At 37.4% G+C, this 18,051-nt stretch overlaps 1 protein-coding gene across 1 annotated transcript; it reads left to right on the top strand.

The window, feature by feature from the left end:
• The first annotated feature begins 168 nt into the window (after positions 1 to 168).
• LOC127241657 (formin-like protein 5) lies at positions 169 to 17,252 on the top strand. The gene is made up of 18 exons (XM_051260808.1): positions 169 to 694; positions 1,324 to 2,024; positions 2,104 to 2,325; positions 2,399 to 3,644; positions 3,745 to 5,542; positions 5,697 to 5,820; positions 5,987 to 6,058; positions 7,013 to 7,111; positions 7,217 to 7,258; positions 9,539 to 9,619; positions 9,692 to 9,742; positions 9,840 to 9,921; positions 12,775 to 12,869; positions 14,744 to 14,815; positions 14,891 to 15,007; positions 15,256 to 15,324; positions 15,410 to 15,476; positions 15,563 to 17,252. Exons 1-18 carry the CDS (start codon positions 622 to 624, stop codon positions 16,255 to 16,257), a joined length of 5,706 nt encoding a protein of 1,901 aa, XP_051116765.1. The 5' UTR covers positions 169 to 621; the 3' UTR covers positions 16,258 to 17,252.
• The last annotated feature ends 799 nt before the right edge of the window (positions 17,253 to 18,051 follow it).

The raw sequence follows: 18,051 nt of genomic DNA, 5'->3' as shown, positions 1-18,051 counted from the left end.
CGGTTTTGCAACCAACAAATTTATTTAAAATAAAAGTTAATGCTTGTTTGCATATGCACGCGTGGCGCACGTGATAAAAAAAAAAAGCGAAAACAGAAGAACAACGGTCACCCGACCGTATTGAGTATTGACAAATGACAATGACCCTCCTTCACAGTCAGACTGCATTCCGCTCTTTCTTCTCCTCTCCCTCTCTTCCTTTCTTACGAATTCGGCCATGAAATCGTCCTCCAAAACGTTTTGTCGCGTCCGAACAATCACGGTCGGAATTTGCAAATGTGGTTGATCGATTGAGAAAACTGTCCCGCTTCGTGCCTACATTGTCTTCCCTGGATTATTTTGTATTTTGTATTTTGATTGAGCTCATTTTGGGCGCGGTAAGATACCGGCGGATTGCAACGACGGCCAAAACCCTAGCTGGATTTTGATGATACCCGATATTTGATGCGGAATTGAAGTATTACGTGGCCGGGCGAATTTCCGATCGCTTTATGGTTGTAATTGGTGAATTGTGGGTATCCTTTGGAAGGATTGGTTTGATCGAGGTGCGAGAATTGGGAGATTGGATTGGGAAAAGCGGTTTTGGATCCAATCGGGGATAAAACAGCGCCATTATATTAGATGGCGCTGTTCAAAAGGTTCTTCTATCGGAAGCCGCCGGACCGGCTTCTCGAAATTTCTGAGAGAGTCTACGGTATGACGATTCAAGATAGGTTTTCTTGTTTAACATGAGTTTGGTTCTACAGAATTTGATTTTTCCTTCTTGTATTTTTTGTTTGTTGTTATTATGGTGGCATTTGTCAATGGGGGTAATTAGCTCAATGCTTGGACATTTCTGGGTGGAATTTGGTTGCCTTGACAGTTCATGAATTTATCTTTTTATAACAGATATGAAGCTTTTAATGCAGTAACTTGTTATAATATGCAAAAGTTGTATGTTAAATATCCTGTCATAACGATTCGGGGAAAATTGTGTATAAAATTGGGTTGAACCACTTGAAATTTAAGATGATTTTACAGTGCTGGCTGGGCTTATATTTGAAGTCTCTGATTGCATGATCTTTATGTTAGAGATTTTTATCATATTTTGTAATACTGAATCATTCTTTCTCTTTCCTTCTGCATTTTGTGTATTCAACTGTGGATGCAATATAGTAATTATGGTTTAGAAGTCCCTCACCTGTAGCAAGATGACGAAAATTTAGTTTTCTGCGTTGCTTTGGTATAATTTATTGCCAAGTTTCATAACTATTTTTTATAGATACTTACAGGCTCCTGAATTACAAAAATAATGTGACACCATGTGTTTTGCTTTTCATGCAGTGTTTGATTACTGCTTCTCCACCGTTTTGGTTCAAGAAGAAGAGTACAAGACATACATGAACGAGATTGTTGCTCAGCTACAGGAGCACTATCCTGAATCTGCTTTCATGGTTTTCAATTTCAAAAGGCCGGACAAGAAGAGTCAATTATCTGATGTTCTGTCTCAGTATGGCATGACACTAATGGATTATCCTCAGCAACACGAAGGGTGTCCTCTGTTACCTCTGGAGATGATCCATCACTTCTTGCGAACGAGTGAAAGCTGGTTGTCCATTGAGGACCAACAAAATGTTCTTTTACTGCACTGTGAAACAGGTGGATGGCCGGTGCTTGCATTTATGCTTGCTTCCCTTCTTCTGTACAGAAAGGAGTACACTGGTGAGCAGAAGACCCTCGAAATGGTATACAAGCAAGCGCATGTAGATCTTCTTCATCATTGGACTCATTTGAATCCACAGCCATCTCAGCTCAGATATCTTCATTACATCTCCAGAAGAAATTTTGAGTTAGATTGGCTGGGATCAGATGCATCTCTAAGTTTGGATCATATCATACTCAGGTTCCTTCCTCTATACAATGGAAGAGGATGCCGACCTGTGTTTCGTCTATATGGCCAGGATCCTTCTGGTACAGCCAACAGAACTTCAACGCTTTTGTTTTCAAGTTCAAAAACAAAAAATCAGATCCCTTTCTATGAACAGGTAATGCGTTGCAAACTCTCATTAAATAGAATGCTTGCTGCATCATGTTTTAAGCTACTATGACAATTTGTGGCTGCAGGAAGAGTGTGAAATTGTAAACTTAGATGTACATTGCCTTGTCCAAGGCGATGTTGTTGTTGAGTGTGCTCATTTGGAAGATGATCTGGTGACTGAAGTAATGATTTTTCGAATAATGTTCCACACTGCTTTTGTCCGATCAAACGTCTTGATGCTACTTCGTGATGAGGTCGATGTTCCTTGGGATGCCAAGGATCAAATTCCACCAGATTTCATTGCAGAGGTAAAGATTCTATGCTCTTATGTAATGTTTTTGGTTTTGGGAGGCTTACAAGCAATACATTTTGCTGCATCAGATACTGTTTTCAGATCCAGATTCTACCTCTTCCATTCTCCTGGCAGAAGTGGTTAGTGAAGATGGCAGTGAAACAGAAATTGCCTCATCTGAGGAATTTTTTGAGGCTGTGGAGATCTTCAGCAGTGCAGATGATGGGCTGGATTCAAGGTCAGAGTCTGATGAAAGTTATCATGGATCATCATGGAAGGATGGTTTTGAACCTAATGCACTCAAATATTTATCAGAGAGGACCAGTCACAGACAGGGTCAAAAAATGGACCACCGCCACTATAATTCGCAGCACAGTAGAGGTCTACATAAGTCTTGGTCTGTTTCCGATTTGCCGAGTAGTGCAGAAACAGTATCCAAAAATGTTGGCAGAGGAAGCAAGTCCAAGGAAGTGGAAGATAAGCAAAGTGAAGAAGTTCCAACTCTGCCAAAGAAAAATGACAAAAAGGAATCACACCCGAAGCTTTCTGCCAGTAATAAAAAGCAGAATTTGAGTAAGGGAATTCCGATTCCCCAGAGGAAGCAACCGGTTTCAAGCTCAAAAGCTGCTTCAGTTGCACCCAGTACCAAGAAGAAAAATAGGCAGCAAGACCCACCGGGATTTCGTGCAAGACAGGCGAAACCAGCAGCGACATCCCGATGGATTCCTTCAAACAGAGGCTCTTGCAACAATTCAGCGCACGTGTATTATCCTTTCAATAATTCAATACCCGTATATAGTCCTCCGACGAGGAATTTTAGTGCACCTGCATCACTAGGTCTGCTCAGGGGCATTGGTGGAAGATATAAGCGCCATTCCACACCTGGAGCTATAGCCGGAAGGGCTCATCCATCAGGGCGTGGGCGTTCAAAGAATTTTACCTGTCCGCCATCACCAGCCCCAGGAACTTGCTCCCCAGCATTGTATTCAACACCACTAGTGGAACGTCCAGATCAGGAGTTTAGTCCCGGGTCACTTTTGCTTTTAGGAAGACTTGCATCCTGTCCATCTTCGTTGGGTTCTTCACCAGTGCATGAGGCTTTTTACTTGGCGTCTCCTTCAACCCCACAAGTAGAATGGCTGGACCAGGAGCCTAGTCAAGAGCCACCAGCACCAGCACCTTCACCTTCACCTCCCCCTCCAAAACCACCACCGCCACCATCGAGACCTCCACTACCTCCTTCCTCTGGATATTTATATAAGCGGGCTTTGCCACCTACTGAAATTTCTCAAGATGGAGAGCTGATTTTACCGCCACCACCACTGTCATGTGCAGGTACTGTTCATTTTTACATTTCATATTTGCAGACCTCATGCAAGTTTATACAAATTTTTGCCACCTTCTACTACTCCTTATTCACATGAGTCATGTATAGGTGAAACTAATCTGCCAGAGACTGCACCTCCTCCAGCCCCTACTGCTAGTACCTTGCAGAATGTTAGTAGGATTTCACCACCCCCACCCCCACCCCCACCTCCACTACCTCCCTGGGATGCTAGAAGTTCTGCACCTTTAGTTTCAGCAGTATCAAATTCACAGCCTCCTTCCCCTACTCGCATTGGCCATCCCCACAATAATCTTGAATCCTCCGCACAAAGTGGTTCCAAGTTGGAGGCTCTTTCTCCTTCCACTTCTCCTTTACTGTCAGGACAAGGCAATCCTCCAAGCCCTCCACCTCCACCTCCACCTTCTCAAAGCAGTACTTATGCATCTCAACTACCACCACAACTAACGCCACCATCAATACCTCCTCCTTCATTAACCCCTCTTATATGTAATGGTCCACCACCCCCACCCCCACCCCCCCCACCACCACCATCAGCAGCTCTTTCTCCTTACAAAGCTTTGCTATCACCACACCTTTCTCCAATATCTAAAATATCACAATCATGTGTCCCTTCACCTCCACCTCCACTTCCACCTCCATCTTCCCATTTATTTGGAGAACCACAAACATCCTCATCCTCATCTCCACCTCCACCTTCACCTCTACCTCCTCTACCTACATTTTGTTGCTCCTCACCACCCACCCCACCACCACCTTATCTTCCAATGGGAAGAGTATCGTCTTTATCTATTCAACCAATTGGAGAGACATTATTATCATCATCTTTACATGGAGGAACATCCCCTCCAATCCTTCCACCCTCTCTAGTAGGAGGAACACTCCCTCAACCAAAAGAAGAAACACTATCTCTACCCCTACACCATTCTCCACCCGTTGTATCAATAGGAGTGCCACCCCCACCCTCTCCGTCACCTCTCACATCTTTAGAAAAAGCACCACCTCCAACCCCATCACCTATAGAAAGACCACCTCCTACTCCACCAAAGGGGAGAGGACCCGCTCCGCCTCCTCCACCGCCGGCATTGATAGAAGTATTCCCTCCACCTCCACCGATAGGAGGAGAACCCCCTCTACTTCCTCCACCATTGGCATTGGTAGAAGGACCCCCACCACCCCTTCCACCACCGGAATTGATGGGAAGACCCCCTTCTCCACCGGAATTGATGGGAAGACCCCCTCCACCCCCTCCTCCACCGATGGGGGGAAGACCCCCTCCACCACCGGAATTGATGGGAAGACCCCCTCCACCCCCTCCTCCACCGATGGGGGGAGGACCCCCTCCACCTCCTCCACCACCGGAATTGATGGGAAGACCCCCTCTACCCCCTCCTCCATCAATGGGGGGAGGACCCCCTCCACCTCCTCCACCACCGGAATTGATGGGAAGACCCCCTCCACCCCCTCCTCCACTGATGGGGGGAGGACCCCCTCCACCTCCTCCACCACCAGAATTGATGGGAAGACCCCCTCCACCCCCTCCTCCACTAATGGGGGGAGGACCCCCTCCACCTCCTCCACCATCGGCAATGATAGGAGGACCCCCTCCACCTCCTCCACCTATGGGAGGAGCACCTCCTCCACCTCCTATTCCTGGATTGCCTGGCCCACCAGCACCTCCAGGACCTCCAGGAGGTGGAGCACCACCACCTCCACCATTTGGTGCAAAAGGGGCCACAGATAGTAGAGGGCTACCTGCTGGTAGAGGGCGTGGACGATTTGCAGGATCTCGAAAATCTAACTTAAAGCCACTTCATTGGAGCAAGGTCACCAGGGCATTACAAGGGAGCTTATGGGAAGAATTGCAGCGAAGAGGAGATCCTCAAGTGTAATTTTCTCTCTCTGTTATAATTTTCTTGTTTAGACCTACGAGAGGGAATTGTGTTTTTAAAATCTGTTACTTCTTCACAATGTTTTTATCTTCCTATATTGTGCCATCTCGGAGCTGCCAAAGCAATTAATATATTGCTCTCGAATTGCAGTGTGCCAGATTTTGACGTCAAGGAAATTGAGACTCTTTTCTCAACAGCACCAAAGTCAAGTAATGCAGGAGGTGTAACTGGAGGTCAGAGGGCTTCTAGTTCCAAACCAAGTAAAGTCCAGCTGGTAATGTTGTTTAAATCGTTCCTATGTAAATTTTCATGTAGTGAATTGATTTATAACTGCATATGAATATATATATATATTAATGATCTTGTTCATGTGTGTTATGTTTGTTTTTTTCTTACTATTTTTTTTTTTTTTTATCAACCTGACACATTCTATTTTGTAGATTGATCTAAAACGGGCCTACAATGTTGAAATCATGCTCACTAAAGTGAAAATGCCACTTCCTGACATGATGGTAAGCTAAGATACTGCACTTCCTCTTTTCTTATTCATGGTCCTCGATAGAGAAATTTCCTTTTAATGAAAACACTATATATATATATATATATTTTGTCACAAGCTCTCAATATCATTATTAATTTGTGCTTCAGTCTAAATGACTGTAGTGCTGTTTCTGAAACTCTTTACCTTTCAAAGTTATACTGTTTTACATTGATTATGTGGTTCATATGGATTTGAAATAGAAGTTTCACTATTATATGAGTTCATTTGAAAGAGATATAATAAATACATAGATAAAAGAAGGAGAAAAGAAAACAGTAAGTAGTATTTAAAATTCTTCAATGAAGAGTTAGAGCAAACATAAATTAGTGTGAATAGAATTTGGTGGAGCTAAAGATATGAAATGTTGAAGAGATAGAAATCCTATTGATATTAGCATGCATTGTCTGTAGTTTATTTTATTTTTTTTCCTCTTTAATATCTGGACACATTTTATATGACTGGCCAAAACCTTATATTAGCGAATGTTAAAAATTCAGGTTTTTAGGGAAGAAAATGAATTCTCATGTGATAAATTCATCCAGATCATAATTTTTTATTTTTTTATTTTTTTATATATATTTTGAATAGGGAAAGGAAATTAAAGATGAATCATATGGTACATTATATAGAGAACTATCTATAGTTTTCTTCCACATAAAACTATGAAGCAATTCCCCTTGCTTTCTATATATACATGAAAGCGTGATGCATTGGACTGTTGCAAAAATAGCTTTGAGAACAAACTTCTATTATTTTACATAATCTGTGTCAGTGATGAGATTGTGGTCAGCAATACTGCATAGCTAAGGTGATTTCAGTTATTCCAAATGAATTGGTTCATCTTTTTCATCACTTCCTTTCTATTAACTCAAAGTATAATTTGATTTATTTATTTATTTATTTATTATCATTATTAACATGACAGGATGCTGCACTTGCAATGGATGAATCATTGCTAGATGCAGATCAAGTGGAGAATCTCATAAAATTTAGTCCAAAAAAGGAAGAGGCGGAAGTTCTCAAGGTGAAGTTTCATTTGTTATAATGTAGTACTTTGTAATATCAAAAGCATTTCCTCTTATCTGGGACGTTGTCTCATATAATTGATTCATTGTTATGGTATTTCTAGAACTACACAGGTGACAAGGAGAATTTGGGAAAGTGTGAACAGGTTAGTGAGCTGCATCGTGTGTTTACTGGTCTAATTATGATGGTTTGTGAAGTATGAATGAAATTATAAGATGATACATTTCTGATGAATGTTAAATTGTATTAAAGAGGTGTAAGAATATCTAGTAAAGCTTGATTTAACATGAGGCAATATGGACACTGTTTCCCTTGGTCATTAAATATATTGTGGCAATTTCTGAGCTATGAATTTTACTTGTCTTTTTAAGTGAGTGAGGGGGCTTCAAATGATTTAGTGTCAGATATTTGGTCACTAATTTTTATCTTTTATTATTTATTGTGATTTTATTGTTTTGGGTGGCTAAAAAGTTTAATTGCATGTTAGGTTTATCCAGGCAGTATTTGTATCACATAGTGCTGTTATTCTACTATAAAGATGTGTGGTTTAGATTCTGTTGGGATGATTATTTATTCTTCAATTGAGAAAAATGTTCAGGTTTGTTTGTTTGTGTTTTGGTATACTTTGTGGAACAGTAAAAAATTTGAATTAAAATTTATTTGAAGTGATATTAATTTATTTGAATAAAAAATAAAGTTGGTATATTATATATTAAAATTAAAATAAGTATACGATACGATGTCTTTTAGGGAAAAAATTGAATTAATGTTAAAACATAGTGAAAATTGGAAAACACAACTTCTATTATTACAAGATAGGATATATAAAATTCTATTATGTTCTCATGCATTTGGCATGATGATATTGTAAGATTTGGTAACATTTGATAAAAGAACACACCTTTAAGAAAATAATGTTAGATATATTGTATATAGGTTCATTTATGTATTTAGAATAGTGTAGGGTCTTAGATATTTTGGATATTTGTTGTATATAATATAGAGTTTTCTTATGTAATAAAATGTGATTTGAATAACTTTAATTTTTCATAGTATCAGATCCGTCCCCCTAAATCCCGCCACCTGGTGAAAAGTTTAAGTTTATTCACACTAACATTTGATTACATGAGAATACTCTACATTATGTACAAAAGGTATCAAAAAATAACAAAAGATACCCTACACTATTCTAAATACAAAAATGGACCTATATACAATATATCTGCGTACAGAGTTTTGGGGACAAAGTTAGTAATGTAAGGTCAAGGATTGGGAACAAACAAGTACTACCAAAGAGATGCCATGCAATAGAGGTAATGGGTTTATGAGGAAACAAAAGAGAGAAAGGAATAGCCTTGTGAAGACAACGGTGGAATGCATACAATTGATATAAAAACAAGTAGTAACCCAAAATGGTTTAGAAACAGTCATTTGCAACAGAATTCTCAAGCAACATCCAAGAGTTGGTAGTTCTTATGCTAAAAATATACCATATTGTATTGATGGCTTCTCAACATTCATCTAAGAAGCAGCGCTCAAGCAACTTCCAAGAGTTGGTGGTTTTTACATTTAAGTTTTAACAAATACCATTTTGGACTGAAGTTTCTGCAAAAGAGGATTCATGTAAAATGCCTTGTTCAAGCATGATCGGCTTGATATTAGGACAAAAAGTATTCTTTTGAATTATTAGGGCTCAATGGAAGTATGATGGGATGGGCCATATAATATTGGTATGATCATATTTCCTCACTCTTGCAGAGCTTATATGTTATGTTGCGTACCCAAGCTGAAGCTTGGAGAATTAGTGGACATCCAAGCCCGATACCAGCGCTCAAACTTGCCGCTAAGTTAATGGGGGTGGGGTGTCCAAAGGGAGTGAGAATGCCAGTAAAGAAATTGGGCCCATCCGTATAGATTTTGGGCCGCAGGCTCATAAGGATTTATATTAACTCATATGAATACTCATTGGAGTCTTTCAAAACTCTGATGGGTACATACTAGTGACAATACCTAACTTGCCTCCAGATGTAGGTTCACCAAATTGAATTACTAAACTCTCGTCTTTTGTATGTTTGTGTTCATTTAGGTTTTTATTACTTTCGTTTCATTATCTAGATAGAAATTGTCTATATTTAGAAGTTCTATTTTTCATAGAAGAAATGCATATAAACTCTAACAAACAATTTTAGATGAGATTCTATTTTGCTAATTTACTCTGTAAAGTGATATATAAATCAATTGAATTTTTTGCATTTATTTTTTATCTTGTTTTTTAAACATGTATTGTAATGTCAGTGTGAGCATATTCCCTCAGTCATTATAGGATGAGCATGCTACTTTATCTTTTATGGTTTTTGGGTTGCCCATTCTTTAATGTATCAATCTACTTCGTTGGTGCAATATTGAATGCATTACCATCTTTCAGTTTTTTCTGGAGCTGATGAGAGTACCAAGAATGGAATCTAAATTAAGAGTTTTCTTTTTCAAGATTCAGTTCAACTCTCAGGTTTGATTGATTTTATTAATTTCAATCATTACTTCCAGTGTAATGGTTTCCAAATTCTGCATTCTATTTCAGGTTTGTGATTTCAGAAACTGTTTGACCATTGTAAACTCTGCTTGTGAAGAGGTGCAATAAGGATTCAGTGCCTATTAGTATGTTGTTTTATGAAATCCTTCAATAATAAGTCTTCTTTTCACTGTTTCATTTCCCCAATGTATCTCAGGTCCGGAATTCCCTCAAACTGAAAGAAATTATGAAAAAGATTTTGTATCTTGGGAATACATTGAATGAGGGAACTGCCAGAGGTATGAACTTTGTATCAATATCTATCACGTTTTGGTTTTTGCATATTTCACAAGCAAAGGTTACTTTCAGAAACTTCTCACAAATTATATTGATGTGGCACTTAAGAAATTGGTCTTTGCCTAGATACTCAAGCTGCACACACCAATACAGTGGTTTATCTTGGATGTTGTATTGTTTTTGTTCAAGAATTAACGAAAACTGCTTAGGAAATCCTCAAAATTCAGTAGAAACATCGAAATGGGGATGCATAATGTAAATATACATGGCTAGATTTATGTATAGATCTAATTGATGCAGAAATATGTTGCATTTACATCCCTTAAATCAAGGGATTAGGATACGCTGATTTATTGCTTAGGAATTAGGATTTTAGGATTAGATTAGATTAGATTCTTTCATTTTTTTCTCTTTATGTATTCTTATATATGTATCTTGTGAAACAACCTAGAAATATAAATCAGTTTTTGGATTCATTTCCTCACATGGTATCAAATCTTGGTTTAAAAAAATTTAAAAAAAAAAAAAAATCCTTTGATGGCTCCAATACAGTGTCCTGGTTGTGCCTTCATCGTCAACTCCCTACACTTTGTTCTCTATTTTTAACCTTGTTCGTTAAGCATTCTACAACTTCAATTGTTGATTTTCTTCTATCATGTCAACATTAGAGACAATTGTTACCCAAAACCTAACCAAACCGAAGAAGCATATGCAATTCAAAAAGTCGGAAATTTGTAGAATATTCGTTTATAACGGAGTTAGAGTTGGAAATAGTATTTGTTCGTAATGGGAATTGCTTGTAACAGAGTTAGAGTTGGAAATAGTGTTCGTTCATAACAAAGTTAGAGTGTAGAAGGAGACTCTAATGTAGTCAAGACTCAAGAAACAGGACTTTGAGTGGAATTACAACAAATAATCAAAGATCGAACATAAATTTTATTGAAACTGAAAAACAAATTTGACAAACAAGCTACTGCAGACGATCTCAAAATCGGAAGACCTCCCTGTATATTCTAGGTTGAGTGTATCCGAAAAACGTGGCACTTATACCATATTATATTTTGAAGAATCTTTAGAATTGCATATTATTAACAACAAAATCAAAGGTCTATAAATAAATACAGACTCGATAGACTTAAATAATAACAATCTGATGTAATGGATATAATCAAATAATAATGATATAATCTAGACATAGAAATCTAATCTAAACCATAAATTAAATATTTAAAAGATTTCAACAAAATCCAAATATTAGAAAAAAGCTTGACACTCTCTGTGTTGAAGAGACTATTTCCCTTGTGTGGGCTAAAGAGAGTGGGAGAAATGAAATGTTGAAGCTTATCCAAAGTAACAATGGATTTGCATTTGCTCCCAAAACAAATTTTCAAGAGAAAGGGAATGGAGATGGCATTAAATCAAATCCGAAGGACAATCTTTGGTGCTCCTATTACAAGAAACCTAGGCATACTAGGGAAAAGTGTTGGAAGTTACATGTAAAGCCCCCTAGCCGAAGATGGAAGGGACAAAAAAGACATCAGGGTTGTATGGCTGCTGAACAATCAAAGATTGAGGGAAACATTACAGTAACATTTAAAGTGAGGTAATTGGAAATCAAGGAATTTGTTAGGCTCTCTTGGAAAGCCTTCTAGAATTTGTTCACTTATTTTTCAAGTAAACTCATCCTCTTTTTAGACTCAAAATTGTGTTATGATTGCAGTAGGATTATAGCATTTGGAGCCACAGATCATAGGACTCCCATTCCCCAAAATTTCCTTGCGTATATTCCATGCTCAAGTAACCAAAAATTTATTGTAGCCAATGTTGTTGGAATTGGTAGGATATCACTTCTACCTTTGTCGTCAAGGATGTTCTTTTTGTCCCTAAAATTTCAACCAATCTTATGTCTATCCAAAACATCACTCATGACCTTAATTGTTCTGCTACTTCTTTTCCAATCACTGCATTTTTCAGGAACAAGGCTTGATGAGATTATTCTACTTGTTAACGAAAGAGGCAGCCTTTACTACCTTGAACCATCCAAAGGAAACAATCGTAACCTATCTTTCTCTCTATCATGCCGAAATACTACCAATAAAAATTTCATTGGATGTATCACCTTACATTTGGTCATTCTTCATTTAAAAGTTTCGAGAGTTCTGTTTCCCCATCTATTTCTAAGATTGGATTTTCAAAATTCGATTGTGAAGTATTCGAATATGCTTAACATACTAAAATATATATTCCTATTTAATAAAAGCTCTAACCGTTTGTGATATAATCCACATTAATGTTTGGGGATCTTCACCAATCCTAAATATTACTAGAGCTAAATGGTTCATTTCTCTAATTGATGATTTAAGGGTGAAGTGGGTAAATTATGTAAGCTTAAGATGGCTCTCTATGGCTTGAAACAATCATTAAGAGCTTGGTTTGGTTGTTTTGCAAAAGTTATGAAATCCTTTGGTTACCACCAAAATTAAGAAGATAGCACTCTCTTCATTAAGCATTCAGAGTCAGGGGGTATAAACTCTTCTAGTGTATGTAGCTAAAATGCTGATTACTAAAGAAGTTTTGAATAAAAGAATTGGGAAAGTTGAAATATTTGCTTGGTATTGAAGTTGCATGCTAAGGAATCTTTATATCACAGGAAAAATATGTTACTAAATGCTGGCAACGGGAAAATGAGGATGTAAACTGGTCTACCTCCCCTGGACCCCAATCTTTAATTAAGTGAAGTGGACCCGAATCTTCTTTAAGTGGAGCTAAGGAATAACCAATTGTTGATAAAGCTGTACTGTCTAAATATAAATGTTGCAGGAAAGATTATAGTATTACATCATTTCTTCATTCAGGTGCCGCAATTGGATTCAAATTGGACAGTCTTTTGAAATTGTCAGATACACGAGCTGCAAACAGCAGAATGACTCTCATGCATTATCTTTGTAAGGTATCCAATCATACCTTTCATATCATTCTCTTAATTTTATGTTGCTTGTTGTAATCTTGAATAATCTTGGTTTATTTCACTGATTAGAAAGATTATAGTATTACATCTATAAATATATATGTGTATATATATACAATAGTAATCTACTTTGGGTCAAGGTCCACAATCTAATTAGATACTAACTGATATATACAGATATCATAGCCACCCCTTTACCTAGTTTGTTGGACATTAAATATTATTTTGTATGCTTGGACAATCACACACATGACTTTGGATATTTCCTCTCAAATTCAAATCCAAAGCGTTTCAAACTCTACAAAATTTCCATGCCTACGTTCGTAATCACTTTCAACCTTCTCTCTCTTTCACACAATGTGACAATTGTAAGAAATTCTATAAAACTGCTGCTTGCAATTTCTTCCTTACAAGACCCCCACTTTTGTCTTTTTCTGCTCTCACACCTCACAACAAAATGGAAAGGTTGAGTGCATCATTCAAGCTGAAGATCAAGTCATTGATCCAACGCTTTATTGGAGTCTCGCCACTACACTACAGTACCTCGCCCTCACTCACCCTGACATCACTCGTGTGGTGCAAGGTTTGCTTATATGCATGACCTTGGGAACATTTCTCTCTTGTCAAGAGAATTTTGAGGTACATGAAAGGCATGCGGGGCATGGTCTTCTGTCTAAATAAAAGACAAACTAGTGCCGAAGCTTATTACCACAAAGTGACTAATGCCATTGCAAAAGCTTATTGGCACCGTCAACTTCAAGCCCAACTCCACCAATGTCTCATAAAGGCAGAGGAAATCTACTGTGGCAAAATCAACAGTCTACCTCTCCACTAATCCACTGCAACATCAATGCACTAAAACATGTGGGAATTGTAGCACTTTGAGACCTCCATGTGCTTCATGTGCCAATCTCCCTTCAGCATGCATATATCTTTACCAAATGGCTGCCAACTACTGTCTTCACTGGTTTTCAGTTCAGTCTAACGTCCACTCTATCCCCCAGGTGACACTAGGGGGGGGCCGTTGGAATAGATATACCTTTCTGGCAGATTGATCTGCATTGATTAATGTTTCGTATTGACTGGTAACTACCTTATTTAGCTCCTCGTCAATCTTTGTAATGAACTGCCTAACCTGTACACCTTGTACTCTATAGCCTAAAACACCAATGAGAATAGTCATTCTGGAATTCTCTCAATTATTACCCTTTTTCAATAAATATTTAATTGAGTTCAATAATATTATCTCTGTTCCACTTATCGTGTCATCTTTTCATTTCCGTCTGTCTCACTTATTATGTCATTTTTATTTTTTGAAAAAGAATTATACATTTTATTCTAATTTTAAATTTTTACTTTATAAATTTTTTTTTAATTAAACTAATTAGTTATCTTAATCTAAAATTATTTTTATTAATACATTCTTAATTAATTACTAATTATACCCATCCTAAATTCTCGTGTCTACAGTAAACGGAACACCGTAGCCGGGACGGGGGAGTATTAAGACTCTTCAGTTTAGGTTCCAAGTATATTTGTGTGTTCTTTTCAATAAAGAAACGCTCTAGGAAAGCATATTTTAGCTTCCACCATCAAATTAAATTAAAAATGAAGATGATGACCTACCTATAGTGATAGAAAACATGGGCAGCATATTTAAAGCTTTTATTGGCTCCTGTTTTTGAGTGGGCAAAATACCAAGACCTAAAAGCTACTGTACTCTTCCATTGCATCAATTTTCAATGTCTTGCTAACTGGAATTGCAATTTTCTTTCTTTATGCATCTCATGTGCTTTTAAATAACTGTTGATAACCATCACTGATGTAATTTGAGTACTATCTTTTGTTACATTCAGGTGATTGCAACTAAAACACCAGAGCTTATGGACTTTCACAAAGATCTTGTTAGTTTGGAAGCTGCATCAAAGGTTCGTTGTTGTATTACAATTGGGCAATAGTTTATGTTTTTGGATAGAAATTAAGAGTACAAGTGCTTTTTTCAGATACAATTAAAATCTTTGGCAGAAGAAGTGCAGTCCCTTGCCAAGGGTTTAGAAAAGGTAAAGCAGGAATTAGCTGCTTCAGAAGAGGATGGTCCTGTGTCTGATGTTTTTCACAAGGTATTCTAGAATCTATGTAATATTTTGGCTTTGATGACCGTTGATTGATAGATCATGCATGTTAAGTGTTGGTTGACTTCGTAATATATAAATAAATGATGATGCGTATCCTTACAAGTTTAAACTTTTAGGTGAGACGGTCATTTAACATAATTTAATATTAAGTTTAAAATATTATGATATCTAGAAGATAAGAAGGATTTTTACTTGATGTTTTTACAAGCGATGCTTCTTGCCGTGCTTGGCAGACCTTGAAGAACTTTCTTGGTTCAGCTGAGGCAGATGTGTCCTCTGTAACAAATTTGTACTCTCTTGCGGTAAATATTCATCTAAATTTATTGTGGTAGCATCAGACAAAGTTTCCTTCAGTAATAATACAGCACGTTGATGTTGTTTTGGCAGGGAAAAAATGCCGATGCACTGGCTCTATATTTTGGCGAAGACCCTAAAAAATGTCCATTCGAGCAAGGTACTGTGCAAACCAGTTGGGCTTCAGGCGGGACAGTAAAATATCAAATTTCTGATTCAATGTCTATTGTGTAATCACATATGCAGTTGCTGCAACCCTCTTAAACTTCGTGAGGTTGTTCCAGAAAGCTCATGAAGAAAACTGTAAACAAGAGGAACTAGAAAAGAAGAAAGCTCAAAAGGAGGCTGAAATGGAGAATGCAAAGGTTATGAGTCCAAGGAGAGGAGTAAAGAAGGAGGGTGACATGGAGAACACAAAGATAATGAGTCCTAGAAAAGGAGCAAGAAAGGAGGCTGACATGGAGTACACAATGGGACTTAGTCCAAGAAAAGGAGTAAAAACGGATGCTGATATGGAGAATACAAAGGGAATGAGTCCAAGACAAGGAGTATTTAAGGAGGCTGACTTGGAGATGACTAAGGGAATTAGCCCAAGAAAAGGAGTAAATGGGGCTGACATAGAGAATAGAAAGGGGATGATGAGTCCAAGGAAAGGTCTAAATAATGAGACTGAAACGGAGAATGCAAAGTGGATGATGAGCCCAAGGAAGGGTCTAAATAAGGAGGCCGAAATGGAGAATGCAAAGGGGATGATGAGTCCAAGGAAAGGTGTAAATAAGGAGGCTGAAATGGAGAATGCAAAGGGGATGATGAGTCCAAGGAAAGGTCTAAACAAGGAGGCTGAAATGGAGAATGCAAAGGGGATGATGAGTCCAAGGAAAGGTCTAAACAAGGAGGCTGAAATGGAGAATACAAAGGGGATGAGTCCAAGAAAGGAGTAAAAGAGTTGGAGAATTTACATTTAACCGTAATAGCCCATTTATTCACAAGGATTTGACATATGGCGGGTTACATTGTTGAGCATCAGAATTTCCAAGTTGACCAGTTGTGACCATTGATTTTTACTGCTGAATATTTGGCTCTTCGGATGCTAAGAACTAGCATTTAAGGGTATGATCAAGGCTTTACATGACCTAAAGTTCTGCGGAGAAAGCAGTCGAGATTCAGAAAGTGATCAATGGTTCTTTTCTGCTTTTTCTTATGATGCAGGCAGCTGGTTTCCCTTAAGGATTCCTTATATACCAGAACCTTGTTGGATTGATCTGGTCATTTGGCCTGTGTTTGTTGTATCAAAAGATTCCTGTATTTCATCCTATCTGCACTGGAGCTTTTGTGATGATACCAGCTACTTGCCTAACTCTTTAGAAGTGGTATTCCACGACCGACATTCTGGTTTGAAGAGGTATCTTCCACATTTTACCAAGGTTGGGGCCTAAGGACTCAATGGAAAGGCACATAAAAGGGCATCAGGCATTCTAGTTTAGTCTAGCTGCTCGCCTCGACTGCAACATTGTTTATTGATCACCCAGAAATTACTGGTAAACGAGTACATATCCCTAACCCCCATAGTTAAACCAACATTGATTCTTTGTTGTGACATAATAATTGGTTTGGCTCCTTGGGCCATCCTCAGAATTTTGTAGCAGAATACAAGAATTAGAGATTATACAGAAAATTAGCATTATAGAGAGTAGAAATCTACTCAGTTATGTGCAGGGTTTCCGAAATTCTGATATAATTTGGATTCCATTTTTGGGAAGTTCTCGATCATACCATTCATCAATGAAAAGATGTTTCTTTTTCCCAATCTTTATTAAGGATTATAACTCGACTCTTTAGCTGATGTCAAGCTTATATTATGAATCGGACTCTGTCAAAGCTCGTGGATTTTTCTGCATTGAGCTGCACAAGATGATGCTTTTTTCCTGCTGTTGGTGACCGATTTCGAGGTCTTTCTTAATTAAGTTCTCAGCATTTGTGAAACTAATATGATTTTCTGGTTGCCAGGTGAAAGATATTATGATGGTTAGAAGTAGTAGTTCATTACTTATTTTATTTACTCCATTTCATTGATGAAATTTTCTTAAATTTCAGGACAAAGTTACATGATCAATGCTTTGTCCTATATAAGGCCCTCTTACTGCAGCATCAGGTGAACAAATTATTCATTTCCATTTATATGTAAAGTATGGTCTTTTTTATCCCCTTGTGTTTGAATTGTGGTCCAATCTTCCAATGGCACTTTTCTCAATTTCTTGAGTAACCTGGGATTTGTCTCTTTCTTTATGTTTTTTTTTTTTTTTTTTTTTTTATTTTTAGTTTTAGTTTTAATTTTTAATTTTTTATTTCTATTTATATATATATATATATATATTTGTCTATAGCTTTTGTTCCTCAGATATTTGGCTTCTATTTTGTCATATCTTATGCATCTAGTCCATTTCACAGAAGTTTTTTTGAGTGCATGTTTATACCATGCTTATATAACCAACTTTCACTCATACCATACTATTTAATTTTGAAAAAATGTTAGCATCAAATACATTTTATTTTTTCACAATATTAAATATATATTTTTTTTTACAAAACATCACATCAAATACATTTTATATTTTCACAATATTAAATATATTTTATTTTTTTACAAAATATTCATATCAAATATTAACTTTTTATTTATTTTTTTTATTTCAAACTTCTAAAATTTCAAAAATTGTATTTGATTTACACATAAT

Source organism: Andrographis paniculata, unplaced genomic scaffold (assembly GCF_009805555.1).
Source record: "Andrographis paniculata isolate CXL003 unplaced genomic scaffold, ASM980555v1 Contig83END, whole genome shotgun sequence".
Classification (NCBI taxonomy): Eukaryota; Viridiplantae; Streptophyta; class Magnoliopsida; order Lamiales; family Acanthaceae; genus Andrographis; species Andrographis paniculata.
The sequence above is the reverse complement of the archived record's forward strand: the minus strand, read 5'-3'. Positions and strand labels throughout refer to the sequence as shown.

Coding starts and splice junctions, on each gene's coding strand:
- LOC127241657 (XM_051260808.1), top strand. CDS start 622: ATGGCGCTGTTCAAAAGGTTCTTCTATCGGAAGCCGCCGGACCGGCTT. Junction 695..1,323: donor AATTTCTGAGAGAGTCTACG/GTATGACGATTC, acceptor CTTTTCATGCAG/TGTTTGATTACTGCTTCTCC. Junction 5,543..5,696: donor CGAAGAGGAGATCCTCAAGT/GTAATTTTCTCT, acceptor CTCGAATTGCAG/TGTGCCAGATTTTGACGTCA.